Source organism: Tympanuchus pallidicinctus, unplaced genomic scaffold, assembly GCF_026119805.1.
Source record: "Tympanuchus pallidicinctus isolate F22 unplaced genomic scaffold, pur_lepc_1.0 scaffold30, whole genome shotgun sequence".
NCBI classification, from domain to species: Eukaryota; Metazoa; Chordata; class Aves; order Galliformes; family Phasianidae; genus Tympanuchus; species Tympanuchus pallidicinctus.
In genome coordinates this window covers 3,327,454-3,344,641 of record NW_026294748.1, presented here as the reverse complement: position 1 = coordinate 3,344,641, position 17,188 = coordinate 3,327,454, and the positions used below count along the sequence as shown (strand labels likewise).

Genomic DNA, 17,188 nt, shown 5'->3' with positions numbered 1-17,188 from the left:
CCAAAGGGGAGTTCTGCACGTCTGCCATCACACAGAACCAGAGCAAACCAAATCTCAGACCACGGGGCTCACAATGACTCAGTTTTTCTTCACGCAGTCTACTTCCACTGTATTTTTTTGTTCGTTTTGAACTAAAAAAGTCCCTTTGATTGTACTGCATACCATATTAGCACTGAAGGTATTAATTCAAAGTGCGGCCCAGGACAAAAACTGGAAATGAGCCGATCTCGGTTCTATTTCTGGCTGTTACTGCTGCTGAGCACAGCCTGGCCATGCGAATCGCATGCGAGGTTTTCCCTTCCCATCAGCATGCTTGGCCTGGGCTCCCAGCTGCTTGCTATCGCTTCCCACTCCCTAAAAGCCCAGAGAAATTAGCACAAAACCTGCTGCTAATCGCTTGATCGTTCCGTGAAACCATTTACAAAAATTAATCTAGCAACACCACTGCAAGTTCTTTCAGCCATTTGACACAACGCCGTAACATTTATCCCTGTTAAGAGAGAAAGCAGAGAGCCCATACCTGTCAGAGGTTCAGCCAAATACCCAGAGTATTTTGGATGCAGAACATCATGCAGACTGACCCACCAATGTGGTTCCCTCTTCCCACCACATCACAGCAAACGGGAACATTCTGGCTCCCCAGATCCGTGTGCAGAGGTGTAAAGAGGGGAAGTACCTCATTTCCAAATGGTAGAGCCCCATTCAGAACTTACACGTATGTGGGTCATCTTTGATGGCTGTAAGGGGAAGATTGTCTAGCTCTATTCTATTCCTTTTGAACAAAAAGCACAGGGATAATAAAAAAAAAATAGATGTAGAGGCAAAAAGACATGGTTAACACCGGGCACACTGACACAAATAACACTTTAACTCCTAACAGGAAGGTCAAACACAATACGCACAACTGCACAATTATGTAATTTCAGCTGAACTCTTTTGCTCCCCTCCTCCAACAAATCCGAGCAAGGACCAGTTTTAAAATCCATCTTTCATTTGCAATGCAACAGAACTAAGTTCATTTCCACCGCCCAGGGCAGCTCTTTAAATCTCTGCAGCGTGGAGGTGAAGCTAAAAATTATTTACGCCGCATCACTGTTTCACTGCGTAATTAAGGAAGTGTGAATCCTGGACACCACACACCCACACGTGTCACTTCACTGCATTACAGCAAGTCCACATCCTCTATATCGCATTCACAGAATCACAGAATCACAGGATTCTATGATTTCTGCTTTCCCTATTATTTCAGGCTTGGAAGAATTTGCAAGGCTGGACCAAAAGGATAAAGTTACACAGGAATAGTGTGATGCTGGTGGAACCCCTCACTGCTCTCCTAAATACCTGTGGCCCTGAGACCCTGTTAGGACCCTCTGCAAGGGCAGGTGCCTCTGACCAGCTCTGCATGCAAAAGAATCTTGCAGTCGCTGCCTTACAGCACGCCTCACTGAAACCACCCCACGTTAATCTTCCCTGCTCCCTGACATCAAACAAGGGCTAATTTTAGCTCTGCTGTTCTGTAACCCTACCTAGTTCCCATCCCACCCCCACAACTATATAATAGATCCTTCCTTCACATAAGTAGGGTGTTGGAACATTCACAGTTTTTTTCTCACTCACAGGCACTTGGAGAAAAATGAATTGCAGGCTTATTTTTAGGCAGAGCCTTTGGCCTTTATTTTCTCCTTAAGTTCCATACAGTGGGTCCTGAGGCTGAGAAATACCCCCATCAACAAACGAGCCATGCAAGAGGAACAAGACAAGGAGGTAGAAGAGCTTTGCTCAGCATCCTATTTATGGGATGTGGAGCTCAGCTACCAGCTTGCTTTGGTCCCTGCAAGACTTCTTCAGTCATTTGCTTCGGCCCAGAAGCCTGAGAAAGGGAGCACAGCAGCAGCAAGCAGCAATGCCTGGGACTGAAGAGGAGAAAAAGCACAAGTCCTCTCACAGCATTAAAGCAGCACACTGTGACACAAAGACAACTTACCAAACCAGGACACGGGGCCTCAATGAGACAAATGCATGTTGTGGGGTGGTAATGAGGCACCGGGGAACTGCAGGATCATTTTGGATAATGGGATGCTGGACTGCAACAGTGAGACACAGTGCTGGTACTCCATGGCCTTGCATGGACACCATGCTGTCACACTGCGATGTCACGAAGCTGTGATGGTTACACAGCAGGACTGTGCTGTGCTGCAGTGTGCTGTGACAGCCCAGTGACTCGACAGCACGCAGCTCTGACACGACACCAGATGGTGATGAGATCATTTTGGGCCAAATTAAGGCTGCAAAAAAAAAAAATGCATGACATCGTCTCAGGGCTCAGCACGTGGTCCTGTGCCAAACCAATGCTCCCCCTGCGACACTGAGGTGGCCAAAGACACTCCGAGAAAATGCCCTGCAGCACCCTGAGCAGAGCAGGAGCACCAAACCAAGGGCTGGGCTGAAGGCAGGCGGGTGCACATCCTCGTGGTCAGGGAGGGCAGCTCCTGCTGACAGCACTCTGTCCCCGTGCTGCTGCCCTTCCTGGTACAGAAAGAAATCATGTGTCCTTTCAGAACTGTTCCATGCGGAAATCTGCATTAACCCCAGCAGTGCCGCCTCAAGTTGGAATCCCTGCTTCTAAAGCAAGGATCAAACCGTGTTTGAGGCGCTTTTTTTCACTCGAGACAAATGCTAAGCCTGCAAAGCAAGCTTATTATGAATATTTGAGGCCATCTGACCCATGTGGAGGTATCCAAGGCACATCTGATGAGCAGCAGAGAACTCTGCGGTCTCTCTTGAGGTCTGTGCTCTTGGAACCACACTGACCAGCCCAGCAGAGACACGCACATCTACATAGGTGACCCAGGACTTACACAGCATCCTTAGCACACCCTTTGGTGCCCAGATAATGCTGAACAATAAAGTAAATAAAACTGTGTGCAAATACAGACGTCCTTGAGGAGGAACATAACGACTGCTGCAGAGATTCAAAACATTGCGGGCTTTTCTTAAACACAGTGAGCCATCAGAACAGCTCACCTGTTTCTCTTGGGATTCTGAGGGAGATGAAGGGGGTGCTGGGGTTTGGGCAGCGCTCTCTAAGCGTTCCCAGGGAACAGCATAGGCCGTTTGCACAGTTCCCTGCTGCCCACACAGCCCCAGGGCAGTACTGTGCACCCAGCAGCTGGCCACAAGTGCTGGGCACACACAGCTCAGAGGAAAGAGCATCACCTGCTAAAACACCACGACCATTTCAGTAGTGCTGGAATGCCCCCAACCCAGCTCCTGCTCCTCCCCAGCACTGACAAAATTAACAGATTGGCTTCCGTGCTAATCATGATAAGCATTGCAATGGAACTGAGCGTGCAAAAGTGCTCCAGTTACACAACTAACAGGAACGGCCGGTGCTGCTCACGGATGGGCTGAGCTGAATGCAGCAGGGTGCCATGTTATTGCAGATCCACACCATCATGGCATTTCTAACACATGCTCAGCTTTACCCAGTAGTACGCTCAGCTATTATGCAACTCATCAGCCCAACTGCACACCACGTAGAGCAGCAAAAGGGGACAAAAAAGCTACACACAGCTATGCTTTTTGTGTACTCTGCCTTATGTATGGTCGTATGCACGCAGGAAAACTCTAAAGGCTCTAGCTGCAATTAAATAAAAGGCAAAATTACAGAAATCAGAAGAGATGCCCTATTGAGTCATCCCTGGCTCCAGCCCGTCCCCTGGGGCCCAGCACAGGATGCTTCCTACTGCTGTGCCCTACTGCTTCTCTTCCACAGCAAAAATAATAATAATAAAAATAACCACAATAAATAAAATAACAAATGAAAAATAACTTTCCTGCTTTCTCACACTTTATGGGCAAGGATCTCAGAGTACTAAATTCAAACTGATGTGAAACTGCGGAGTTCAGCAAGAGGCCGTTATCCCTATGATTACTCCCTTTACCATTAGAGAGGAAGAGGATTAAGAAACAGGCCTTCATTGCTCCTGTCATCCCCTCGGTGATTTCAATCCAAATTACAAAGTCACATTCCATCATTCCACGATGGAACCGTTCCCATCTGATAAAGTTGTAATTAAATTGATCTCATCTTTGTAATTCAAAGGCTATTTACTGCAGCTGGGTACTTTTGACATGCTCAAGATCTTATACAGATCTCTGCTAGCCGAGTTTTATTAGGCGCACCGTATGCATAACTGCACTGTATATCCCCTACATACGTAGAACACCGACCTTAAAATCGCAATCAAAATGTTTACGTGCAAACATTTCAGATACACACCCAGCTTCCACCTCCACACCCATCCCTTCCGCTCCCCCCGGTGCAGCCCGGCTCGCTCCCCCAAACCCCCCGGAGCATCACGGCGTTCCGGAGCTCCGCGGTACCTGCAGGGCGCTGCCAACTCCCAGCCGTCCTTACGGAAAGATGTCGACAAGGTGCGTATATCCCCGAAAGCAGCTATTTAAAGGACAAGCCTAGCAGAAGCCATTCCACGCACGTAGGACGCAAGCCATATCCTCCACCTTTCTTCGGGGAAAAGCTTTCTTTTCTCTATCTCAATACGTGCGCTCCAGGCGCTCAGGTGCGCGGATGCGATGTGCGCGCATCCAGGGATGCAAATTCATGCACAGCCCCGAAGAAAGCGCTCAGAGGAGGAGAAGCGGCGGCCCGGAGGCAGCGGATGCCCGGAGCAGAGGACGGCGCAGAGAGACGGAGACGCCCGAGCAGGAGGAAAAGCACCGCGGATTCGGTGGATGCCCGCAGGGCTGCTGCGGCGGAGCGGCGTTCGGGAGCGCTCCCCCCGCCCCCGTGGCTCCGCTTACCAGGCGAGCTTGAAGCCTTTCATCAGTACAGTCACGAGAAGCCGCTGCCCGCGTCCTCGCGTGCCCACCGCCAGCTCCGCAGCTCCCAGGACATATTGGAGCGGAGCCGGCCGCCGCGCTCCATCCACCGAACCCCCCAGCGGCGCGGCCCCGCCGCCTCCCGCCCCCGGCGCCCGCCCCGAGCGCGGCCGAGAGGCGCAGGGCCGCCCGCAGCCGCACCGCCGGCTCCCGAACCGCCCCGCCGCCTGCTGAGCATGTGCGGCACCGCACGGCCCGCCCCCGGCACCGGCCTGGGCTCCGCTTCTGTGCTCTGCTCCTGTGATGGGGGGCGGCGGTGGTGGCCGGGGCGAGCCGGAGCTGCGGGGCGACGAGTGACGCAGAAGGGGGAGAAGCACCCGTTAGCTATACCGGCTCCCTCCTTTCCTTCTCCTTACACTTCGGGGTAAGCGTTGTAGCCTGAAGGATGTATTTGGGAGGTGATTTTTTGTGACACCTTGAATGACAAACCTCACGGTCCAGGGGTGACACCGCTATTAATGGCTGCAACACAAAATCCCCACCTGCAACAGCATGAGCTCCATTCAGCTCCCCGGGTAGCAGCAGGGAGGACGAGTTCTTCACTTCTGGTTTAAAAAGCTTTCTGTGAAATTGGGCCTGAGTAGCCAGGAATCACTGACACATCGTGCACATCAACCTGCACAAAGCACCAAACGCTCCTCCTTACCTCCACCTCATCCCACTCAAGAGCAGCACCAGACTTTTTTTTTTTTTCCCCCTGAATGATGCCCCCGAAGCACAAGCAGAAGCAAAGTTCTAGTTCTGATTTCAGCTAGAAATAGCTTTTCGCATTCAAAACCCACAGCTGAAAGGAAACTGGATTCTCAGCAGGGGGCAGAAGTTTCAGAAAGCACACCAGTGATGCTGAGAAGCCTTTCTCAGAAGTTGAATTGTAAAAGGGAAAAAGCAATTCGATGCTAACCCCATCCAGATGGCTTCCCCCAGGCTTGTGACAGGTTGCACTTTCTGTTTCAGCATTTAATACTGAGCTGTCTGCAGAAGGAAGCAATGAATGGGGAACTGCATCCTGCCCACAGCTGCCCTCTGCTCCCATCTGCGAAGGGCTGAGGAGAAGTGAGTGCCTCAGGAGAGCCATGCCAGGCAAAGGAGTTTGAGATAAAACTCCATTCTCAAGCAGTTAAAAAGTTTGCTTGGAACATGAGCTTTGCAGCATGCCTTTTTATTTCCAGACAAAACCCACTGACAACTTACACATGCATTTCCAAATGTCACAAACAACATGGGAGAAACACTCAAATCTCAGCCCTCATTTGGTCCATCCTCTATGAGCTGCCTGGCCTCAGCTCAGCTCCAGAGCTGCTTCTCACCATGAAATGCTGCACATCTGTGGCCTGCAGGTTGCAAGGAGGGAAGCAAATCACAATGCTGTAAAATGGGTCAGGAGACCTGCAAGCTTGGCAAATCTGGGACAGACTAATGCTGCAGTCACATGTTTAGAAATCAAAGCTCAGGCAAGAAAGGTATTAAGAGATAAGCAGTCATTTACTTTAAAAAATAGAGAGAAGAGTAACGTGATGGTTAGGAAATTATCAAAGGAAATAGATCACTTAGAAGTGGGAAGTATCTGTATGAGCAGACTGGCAGGCGCTGCCATCTCCATCACAGCTGCAGTCTGCTCTCTGCAATGCTCACAGCAGCAGCCTGAGGGAGAGAGGACCACAGGTCACCATCCAAAGCAAACCCCATGCTCATAGGTGACCCTATGTCACCTATGGTGGGGACAGTCCTTGAGCTGCCCCCTCTGTGGCAGTTTGAACTGCATGGGCAAACCCTTTCCTTTCTTCTCCTTCATCTGCAAGTGATACTCAAGAGGAACAAGGAATATTAACATTTAAATAGGGTAACAAAAGAGCACGTGTACATATCAAGAGAGGTAGGCTCCCTGCAGCCACCCTGCCCACCTCCACAGTGCTAAGAATACTTAGAAGTCACAAGCAAGCTGAATTCCAGATAAATTATCTACCTACTCCATCCTGAGCATCCATCCCACAGAGCAGGAGAATGGGAAAGCAGAAAAGCATCGTGAGAATCGGTGCCTTCATGGATCAAAAGCAGTTCTGGCTCTGCCGTAAAGCTCTGGTTGGAAACTGGGCAAGCTGTGCGTGCCTTCTCATTGATGTGAGACTGCACTGCAAGGAGATGCTCCTCATGTTGTGATATAGAAGCTCCAAGGGCAGGCTGTGTGTTGTGTCAATGTGAACGTAGATCATCTTTGATAATCACATCCTGCATGCAAAAGAGCCCTCAAAAAATCTCCTTCTTTTGGGCAAAAACTTTTTCCACGTGAATGGCAAAAAAAAAAAAAAGGTAACTGAAAATAAGAATGCAGCATAAATGAGTTTTCACTTCTGTCTGTTGTGATGTTTCAGAAGAATGAGCGCAGTGGTTGAAAACAGAAGTGTTTCTGAGAGTGGGCACCTATGCGGCCAGTGTTAATGATCACAAAATCCTGGTTCCTTCACATCTCACAGCAGTGGATTGGAAACAGTGAGAAGTGCCCTTCTGCTGAGGAAGGAAGTGGGGTCCAAAGTTCCAATGCTTAACCACAGCACCCAGATCACAACTCCGCATCTTGTTCAGTGTCATGCTCTGTTCTCAGCTCCCGTTCACACACCAATCACCACATCACCTTTTCCCCCCCTCACTCAACTCCAATTTTGCATTATTTTGCCCCAGTCCAACCTCCTCTTTCTTCTTTCTATTTGTTTGCAGTCTACCTATTTTACATGGAGCCAGATGAGTATTTGCACTGGAGACTGCCCTTCATACAGGATGTTAGATCAGATGCTCATCATCTTCCTTCTCATTGTAAAATAACTAAGGCAAATTATTTCCTTACTGCAGTAGAATTTTGGTTGTTTAGGAAAGGGATCCCATCTTTTTGATTGCAAAGTACTGTGTACATAATTACTACTATGTACAGCAACTACCACCACAACAAACAGACACAGTGTCCAACTCATCCCCTGTCCCTCCCCACAAGCAGAATTCCCATCAACTTCAATAGGGATTCAATAAGATAATTTGGATCCTGGCCTACAGCCAGCAGCATTTGGGAGATTTCTGATCCAGAGCAAGAATATGATGGACACAGCCTCCCCTTGGGGAGCACTGGTCAGGATGAGGAAGTCAAACAGCACACACATGCTAAATACAGCAACAACATCAAAACATGCCCAGCTTTCCCAAACCAAGGACAGACTCAGGGATTCTGAGCAGCAGGAAAAGGGGGTTAGAAAAAAGAATGGGTATTTTCCTGACCTGCAACAACAAACCCTTTAGAAGAGGCTGTAATACACAAAACTGAGCTGATTTTTTGTTTTCTGACCCCCACCTGGGATGAAAGAAGAACTAAATGCTTGTGTCCAGATGTGCTTGTGTCCAACACTGTGCCACCTCTGCAGTCAGGGCCCAGGTTGAACTAAAAGCACAGAGACCACTATTGAAAAATCCTACCAGCCATTACTGTTTGGCAGTGCTTCACTCACAGAACCACAGAATGCCCTGGGTTGGACAAGACCACAACGTTCATCCAGTTCCAACCCCCTGCTGTGTGCAGGTCATCAACCAGCAGCCCAGGCTGCCCAGAGCCACATCCAGCCTGGCCTTGAATGCCTGCAGGGATGGGGCATCCACAGCCTCCTTGGGCAACCTGTTCCAGTGCCTCACCACCCTCTGGGTGAAAAAAAAACAGCAGCCAGTTATTCTGCGTTACTCCATCATCTTTCTCCCCTTACTCCCCTCAGCAGTCCCAGTCTCAGCAAGAGCCATCTAATAGAAGCCAACAAGCATCCCCACGCAGGAGCCCTGAGGTACTGCTAACAGGCATCTTTTCTCACTTCACTCATTGTTCGAGCTACAGCTCATAAGACAAACAGATTTCCTTCAAGACAGAACACGTAAATCAGGTGCTTAATTACCTCTGCACCACACCAGCAGCACTGAGGACTTGCCGTGTGCACACTTGCAGTGCAGAAAGCAGAAACCTTCTGCTGTGAGGGGAATGGAAGCCATCTCTCTGACTTACATTCCACCTTTCCACTCACTGATTACCTGGAAGGTGATTCATGCTTTCCTGGGAAGCATTTGAGCATCACGTCAAGCCAATTTTCTTTATTAATGGGTTAACTGCGTTACCCTCTGGTTCTCAGCAAGGGGCAGGAGGGAAAAAAAAAAACACAACAGTGCTTCTACATTTATTGGGACAGTATAGAAGCCAAGTTGTGAGGTGATGTCACAGTGTGTCACAATCCCACTGTAGAGTGTCCCACAGCATGCACAGGGCAAGCAGTGTTTGATTGCAAGAGCAGTTCCAGAAAGCCTTATAACATGAGTGAATGATCACCCCAAGATTAAAGCCACAATCTTTAGGTTGCTCAAAGCTATGCCTCTATTTTTGAAGCACTCAATGTGGGACCCTTCTCTGGCATGGCAGGAAATGCCAGTTCCTGAGATGCCCTGGAAGGTGTCCCAGCAGCAAAGGAAGCAGCGGTGCAATACAATGGAAGTAAGCTACATCCTGTGCTACAGCCCTGGGATGCTCCCAGCACTCAGGCTGACAGAAATAAACCAGTTAAGCCTTCTCCTCCAATTCTTTGTGGGTATGCAGTGACAGGCAGCTGAAGTCTACGCAAACATGATAGTGAGAATGATTTTGCCTTTATAAAATTATGTTTACTCTGAAGCATTTCATAGAACTTATTAACTAATGCCACAAACTCAAATCCTATAACTCAGTCCTGGGACTAAACAGGGCAGCTGTTCACAAGCATCATGCAGTCTTGAGGGAATTATGGCAATGTGAACTGGAAAATACACAGTATTCAGCAGAAGTAAATGGGAAAAGGGAAAATAGTTACTTCACTTGAATTTTAACTAAGATATAGGACAAAGCCCTTTAATCTGGACAGCACCATGGGTTTTTGAACTGAGGACTACCTCCATGTGAAGCAGGTGCCTCCTGGAGCACGGACCACCACAGTGCCAGGCTTGAGCATTCAGTTCAGTGCAGGTGCTTTATAACCACTAATGACATTTCCCAATCTTTCCAAGCTCTGCCTTCTCAATCCTGCTCAGTGGCAAATGCTGCTGACACAACAGCACACCAAGAGATGTCCACAGACAATCTGCACATTACTTCTGCTGCGATGCCAAGTGAAGCTGCAGGCTCGTGATAGAAGACAACCATTTGCTATGAAAACACCATCAACATCCCCTGCTATGATAGAGAGCCATCTAATAGTGAGATAGTGAGCTGGATTAATGCTTCCCAGTCCTCCCTGGAGGAGCATGCTGAAGCCATGTGTAGCATCCATCTCCCTCCTCCATCTCACCCTCTCCCCCTCCATCCCCACACATTTCCCATCTGCCAGCACAGAGAGCAGAACCTACAGCCTGGGCAAAGCCAGCAGAGAAGCCTTGCACAAAAAGGGCGGATGCACCTACAAGCTCCAATTACTGCATCACTCAGCACTCCCCTGAGGTCCTTCCCTCCCCCCCTTCCCCTCCTCCCCCCAAAAAAAAAGAAAAAGAAGAAAATTAAGCTGCCAAAAGGCGTTTCTGCTCCACAAGACCGACTCGGTAGGAAGCCTTCCTCTTAAGCACCCTCTAGCGATCCCTTCTCATACAGCAGCAGTGCAGGCTGCAGCCAGCATCCCGGCTCTCTCCTCAGGTTTTCCTTTGGACAAAAGAAGCCCTGCCGCTGGCAGCAATGCAGACCCCCCATGTCTCTCCTATCCCCACATCAGCCTGGAGCATCGATATTTTAGGGCAGGAAGATTCTATCTGAAATCTTACATGCAAAGCACTGCGTGGCCCCAATACCAACTTCCTTCTGGAATGCAAACCCTGCTGCCAATCCCAGCACTAAAACCACTCCCAGCTTCAGGGAACAGGGTCTGGAGAAAGCAAAAAGGGTGAGAGAAATAAGAAGTTGCCAAGCGAAACCACTTACGCACAGTGAGGCCGGCAGCATTTCCATCCTACCTTTGCTGTCGCCATATCAGACGTCTCCATGTTTTCTGCTTGGCCTATCAGTAAACAAGGGCATTGAAGGAAAAGGGGGAGAGAAAAGGAGAGTCAAGAAAAGGAGGGTGAAGAGAGGACAGACAGTTTGACAGGTGTCATGGAGGTCATGGAAGAGCTCACCATGCTGTCCCCAAACAAAGGAAAAGCATCTCAAGCTGATGGTCCCAATTTAGATTCCCAACTGAAGGCTGGCACAAAAATCCACGAAATCTGGCAGCCCTCCCTGCTGCTGCCCCCCCCCCCCCCCCCCCCCAAATTATTGTAGGATGCTGGGGATCAGCCTGCCTCCTCCCCCTTGACTTCAAATCTGAGCTGTTGCAAGGAGAAGGCAGCGACCCACCCCTGCCTGGGGGTAAGAGGCCATGCTGCTCTTCCTCCTTCTTGCTCTATGGGAGGGGAGAGGGGCAACAAACCACTAACGTGGGTGCTTCAGAAATCAGGAGAAAGGAGAGTGGTGAGTGGGGCTTGGGCAGCGCAGTGGGTAAAGGAGGAGGGATGAGGTGAGATGAGGAGGAAGAGGAAAGGAAAGCGTGAGAGAAGACAGCCAGAGAAGCAATGCTGCAAGAGAAGATAAGCTTAGCAGAGACCATTTAAAGAGAGATTAACACGTGCAGAGAAAAAAAAAAAAGGTGGAGGTTAGTCATCTGCACCCTACTGAGAGCACTCACCTCAGGATAACACACAGAAATGACTGGGCCTAAAACTAAGAACTCTGTGGTGCACACTGTCAGCTCAGACACTGCAAATATCAAATCATCCTCTAAGCTGAATCTGTGCTGGCGTCAAAAGGCACCCGGAGCTGCTGAGGCAGTGATTGGTGGCACGGGGTGACTTCAGCCAGCCCCAACCGTCACCCAGCCTCTCCCTCTCGCTCTTCCCAGTCTGCTCCAGACACAAAACCAGGCTGGAGCTGGTGAGCCAGCCAGGAGCTGCTGCATGCGAGTGGTCAGAGCATCCCAGTGCTGGCAGAGCAGAGAGACGTGAGCAATCCGGGCTGGGAGGGAGGGAGGGAGAGGAAGGCTGGAAAAAAACCACTGCAGAGCTCAGTCAAATTAAGAGCCTCTAAGGGCTAGAAACATCACTGCATGAAAGTGCTTATTCATAGAGCAGTGCAGCAAGCGGTGCTCCAGCACACGGCAGGCACTGCACACTACAGTACACAAAGCCCAGGGGGCAGCGCCATGTAATTTACAATGCACTCAACAGTTTACATGAATTCAAGGGCAGCTACCTATTTTCTGCAAAGCTGTGCTACTCATTTCTTGTGCAGAGGCATGCGTGCACACACCCCATAAAGCAATCTCATTGAGTTTTATTGAATTAAATGTACTACATTCTATATTCTATTAAATGCATATAAAAAGGGTGTATTTCTGGTGCCTTTCACGTAGTCACCTCCTCATAAAAAACAGTTTGCTTTTCAGAAAAAAAGCCCAGTTCCCACTCTGCACTCTCATTACAGCAGCTAATTCCAGCTCATGAACTTAAGAGCAAAACAGGAAACATCTCCTGAGGAAGTCCACTTTTCGGAAGCGAACAACCCAGTGTGACACACCGAGCTCTGGGTAAGGATCCAAAGCTCTATGAATAGATACAGCTACAGCACTGCATTACTGTGGGATGTGAGCCTGCAAAGCCTCAAAGATCCCCATGAACCAAAACACGAGTGGTTTGGGCACCTACATGATGGATACAAAGCTTCCGTGGAATATGCAGGCAAGACAAAACCCTGTTAGTGACAGGGCTAGTGGAGGGGAAGGGTAGGGAATAAATAAACAGTGAACATTAGGGGGAGAGAGAAAAAACTATGAAGTGCAGCTGAACGTATGGAAGAGGTAGTTTGACTGTTCTGCACCTTAGCATTTAGGAAAACAAGCCAGATGGATAAATTCCCAATTCCTTCCCAAAGTCAGCAGCGTTCTGCAGCCCCACAGCCTCTGCTGTCAGACGCAATCACAGCATCTGCAAGCTAGGACACACCTCCATTTCCCAGGGAAAAAAAACCTCAGAAGGGAGTTCCCTGTTTGCTGCAGCAGCTGGGAAGTCACGTGAGACTTCATTTCCAGAAATAAAATATGCATTTTGCACTCCTGGCATCATGGGAGGTGTAGTCACACCATAGGCAGAACAGAAAGTGCATCCAAGCTGCTTCTTTCTATGCTAAGTGTGGTTTAGCAGGGCACAAAAACTACGTCTGAGGGTCTTGGAAGGGAGAACAAGGCTAAAGAGTATTGCAGCAGGAAAGAGAGAACTTTGGCTATCACAAAATAACATGAAGAGAAGCTTCTCTCTGTACAGAGAAGAAAAGAAAGTAATTTCCTGTAAAGATTTAGAAAGGGAAGAATATTTTTCAAAAGGAGAAAGATGATCAATATCAGCAGAGTAGGGAAACCGGGATGATTCAGAGCAATGCTGTAACAAAAGAGGCCTGGTGCTTTCACACACAGTCTTCTGGCTCTTCTTCCCATCACTGTCTTGGAAGGTTAAGAGTTCAAACTTGCCTTTGCCTACAACAGTGCAACAGCCCTTCCAAACAAGGCTCATTCACTGTGGGAAGAGGCAGGCTAACAAAAGGCAGCTTCAGGACTCACAACATATGGATTATGCCTTGAGACTCCTTGCTCTCAATTTGTCAGGAAGTTGAAAAGCCATGTTTGAATTTTACCATCCATTGCAAGTAAACTGCAGCAAGCAACAGGAAGGCAGTAAGGCTTCATAGTTTGGGCACAAGTGCTATGGAGTGATCACCTCCCTTTTTGTCAGTTTTGTCAGTTACTTGAAGTAACTCAAGGCATGGGATACATCATGCCCAAGCCTGACAACAGGATGAGTGTATAATGCTCAACAATTATCTCTCAAAATCGGAGTGCTCTGAAATGCTTGACAGCCTGGATCCTTTGTAATAAGACAGCTTTCAGTTATGTCAAGCTAAATCTTTAAATAAGATATGAACTTTAGCCTTTGGGCTGGCACGGCTTAAAAAGATAATCCATAGAGGCACAGAGGTAGCACATCAGGGAAACAAAGCTGTCTGTACTGATCTGACCCATGCATCTAATGCAATATCTTCTCCCAGGCAAAAAAAAATAACTTCAGATGCTGCAGATAAAGGGGTGAGAAGTATTGTAGCAGGAACATGTGCACAATGTGCTGACTTCAAGAATGAGCAACTAGAGAAATCACTGCAAAGTCTTGAAGGAAAAGAGCCCTCTTGTTTCTGAATCAGAGAAAGCAGCTGCTCCAGACACAGCTCTCAGACTTCAAGCCTTCAACTTGCAGACAGAGGCATCTCAGCCCAAGCACACCACACTCTCACATGTTAGAGGGGCCTTCCAATAGAAGTGGCATCACCAAGGTGGAACAAAGAGTGACTGCTTGTAATTAGGGGTATGATACAGAGAATGACTTATCTCACTGTGTCACAGACCACAAAGCCACCCTTCATTCAGAAACCCAGAATGATTCTGAGCTTGAAGGCACTGATGCATGGCAGTTGCTGCACAGAGAAAGCAACAGCCTCTTAGGCTCAGGATAGGTAAGGAAATCTGAGCACCTCCATGTCTAAGCCTGAAGTGAAGCTACTCCTTATCCACAACAGAGAAATACCATCACTTTACCACACCTGAAACTCTGACAGACCAGCATCCCTCAAGCAAGGCCCATGCTTACCCACGACCCTCTATTTAAACAAAAAGAAAAGGGTAAGGGAAAGAGCACAAAGGCATTCTACAACCAAAGAATTGCAGTGGGGTACTTAAGAGGGAAGGGAGAACGAGCAGCAGAGAGGGCTTAAGGAAGAGTTCAAAGTGAAACTTGCAGGAGCACGAAGAAAAGCAGAGGTCCAGCAGAGGGGCTCAAGGACAGACCTTGGTTAGTACCCATGATAACAGCTGACCTTGTCACGATGCATGGCGCGGTGGGGAGACGCATGCTGCCATCTTATCACCGAAATGCACAACAAATACTCTGCAAAGGCCAAGAAAGAAACAGATGGGAAGATAAACAAGGAAGAAGGAGAAGGAAAGGAGGAAATGAGGTCGGTAAGCACTCACACGGTTACAGTCATCAGCATAGGGAAGTCTGTCCAAATGCCATGTGCTCCCCAGAAACCTGAGCAAGTGTTGCTTCAGCAGCGAGGGAGTGAAACGCTGTTTAGTCAGAAGATGGAATCCCAGCTGGCTTACACACACACACAGCAGTTTTGGGGAAAAAGAGGCACAGATTGGTGACCTCAGAGTCCACAGCAGAAAGATGTAATGTCACCATTAAGATGGCTCTGGGATGGCTTTCATCGATGCTATCCTAGTGGCTGCCGTTTGGCCCCAAAGGCAAGGAGCAGTGACCAGGCTGGTGAGAATGCAGAGCAATGGAGAAATCTCCAAAGAGCCTGCTCTGCGCAAGAGGCACTGGTTTCCTTTCTGTGCTCTCAGATTTCTTCTATCACAAGCGATTCAATTTTAAAGGCACAGCATCCCTCAAACCTGCTACGGATGCTCCTGCTATGGGGGCGACACACAGATGAGCTCCTCGTTGGGTTGAGCACTTTGCTAAATGGAGACAGAATCTCAGGGTGGAGAGAAAGCCTATGAAAAGAGGCAACTAAAACCCAAAGTTGCAAGAACAGCTCTCTGTAAAGCACTTAATGCTTCACCACCTCTTCCTTACATTATTTTTTGTGCACTGCATTTCTAAACAGTATCTTATTTCCAGCATTCATGGAATGCATCAAGAATCAAACACTGCAGAACTCCCAGGCAGCCCCAATCTCGTTTCTGCTCCTTTGTTTTGTATTATATGTTTTCAGTGCTTGATGTTTCCCCACTTAGGCAGCCAACTATGAAATGCAAATACGCACACATTTTCCAAGATAAACATTGCAAATACTTCCATATGCCAAAGATAAACAGCACTAAAAGCATGAAAAAGGCCACAGTAAAGCAACAAGAACTCCATTAAAATTTTAAGAAGTTTCCAGTTTCTCCCCTCTGATACGTGCCAGTCCTGCCTGTTCATCTACTGGCTCAACAGATGGGTTTTAACCTGCTTAGCCTAGAATAGTTAACCCAGCTCTTCTCTTGAGTAGTTATCTTCTTTTCCATGCCCACTGCACACCCAACAAGTCACTACAAATTAGCAGATATTTCTCATCTTCAAGGCTCTCAGGAAAAGCTTGACAGCTTTGAGACCTTAACAGCAAGCTAAGCAGATTTCAGTTGCAGCAGCTGAAGGGACTGACACCTCAAGGCACCCTTCTCACCTCACCCTTGCCATTAATTACAAAGCACTGTACTATGGACAGCAGAAGAGGTGTTATGCACTTCCTTCAGACACAAGAAGCAGTTCCATCTCCTTACTTGAATAGTCAGTTGTAGCTCAGCTGTAGCACAGTTGACTAACAGAACAGTCACCTCTCCCACTGAGATTTCTTTTGGGCAGCACAAGTTCATCTTTTATTAAGAAACATAAAAGCTTCACTTCGAGCTCTCAGGAAGCATTTGAAGAAGGAAACATCTTCAAATCTGGGGCTTTTTGGCTCCAAGCTTCTCCACCAAGAAGCTAAAGGACAGGTTCTGTTCCCTTTCTTCTGTACCATCCTCTCTACCAACTGTGTGTCTCTATGTACACCTAGAGTTGGAGCTCCATGCAGGTAACGCCTAAACAACACATCAGGGCCCTGGCTGCAACTGGGGACCTCAAGCACTGCTTTTTCCTGAGCTTCTTTCTCATCACAAGGAAGAATTGCTGTGAAGAAGGGACCTGGAGAGCAATGCATCATCTCTCTGCCCACTCCTCCTCTCCTTTATTTAAAATAACACCTTTGTTTTACTGCACTGCATTCATCCATCAATCATTCCACAAAATACAAAGGAAGAACATGCTTCCAGATCTTATCTCTGCAACAGGAGTGCCAAGTAAGCTCCCTACAGGACTTGCAAATGCACGGAGGTTTCTCATGAGATCTCAGTTAAAACACTTTCTGCAAAGGAAGGTGGGTTTCTCTGACAGTGAGACAGAAGCAGTGCCTACACAGTGCTCTGAGAAAACCTTGTACTTCTACCACCACTTCATTTTTATGTGTTGAAAAGGTACAGCTGCAACTCCTATAACTCACCTTTGCATATATGCAATTGGAAGGATACATATGTAGATGTATCCCAGCTTATGCAGCTACCTATACAACAAAGAGATGTGTTCCACAGCTTAAGAACTTCTGGCCTACAGTTGTGAAGTAAAAAACTCTAATTCAGGTTATATGGCA

General features: G+C 48.1%; 1 protein-coding gene across 10 annotated transcripts in view; it reads right to left on the bottom strand.

Annotated features, from left to right (window-relative positions):
* GRAMD1B (GRAM domain containing 1B) overlaps positions 1-17,188 on the bottom strand; it is a 110,207-nt gene that overhangs the window by 53,046 nt on the left and 39,973 nt on the right. Inside the window, exon 1 of one of the 10 annotated variants that reach the window (XM_052697033.1) lies at positions 10,888-11,107. The exons of 7 other annotated variants lie outside the window; for them this stretch is intronic. Coding sequence is in view for 2 of the 3 variants with exons in the window: in XM_052697035.1 (XP_052552995.1) it covers positions 11,366-11,504 (139 nt within the window). In the remaining variant the exon portion in view is untranslated. Of the gene's footprint in view, positions 1-4,824; positions 4,970-10,887; positions 11,505-17,188 lie in introns of those variants that run through there. 2 more of the 10 variants (XM_052697029.1, XM_052697035.1) reach the window with 2 other exon arrangements.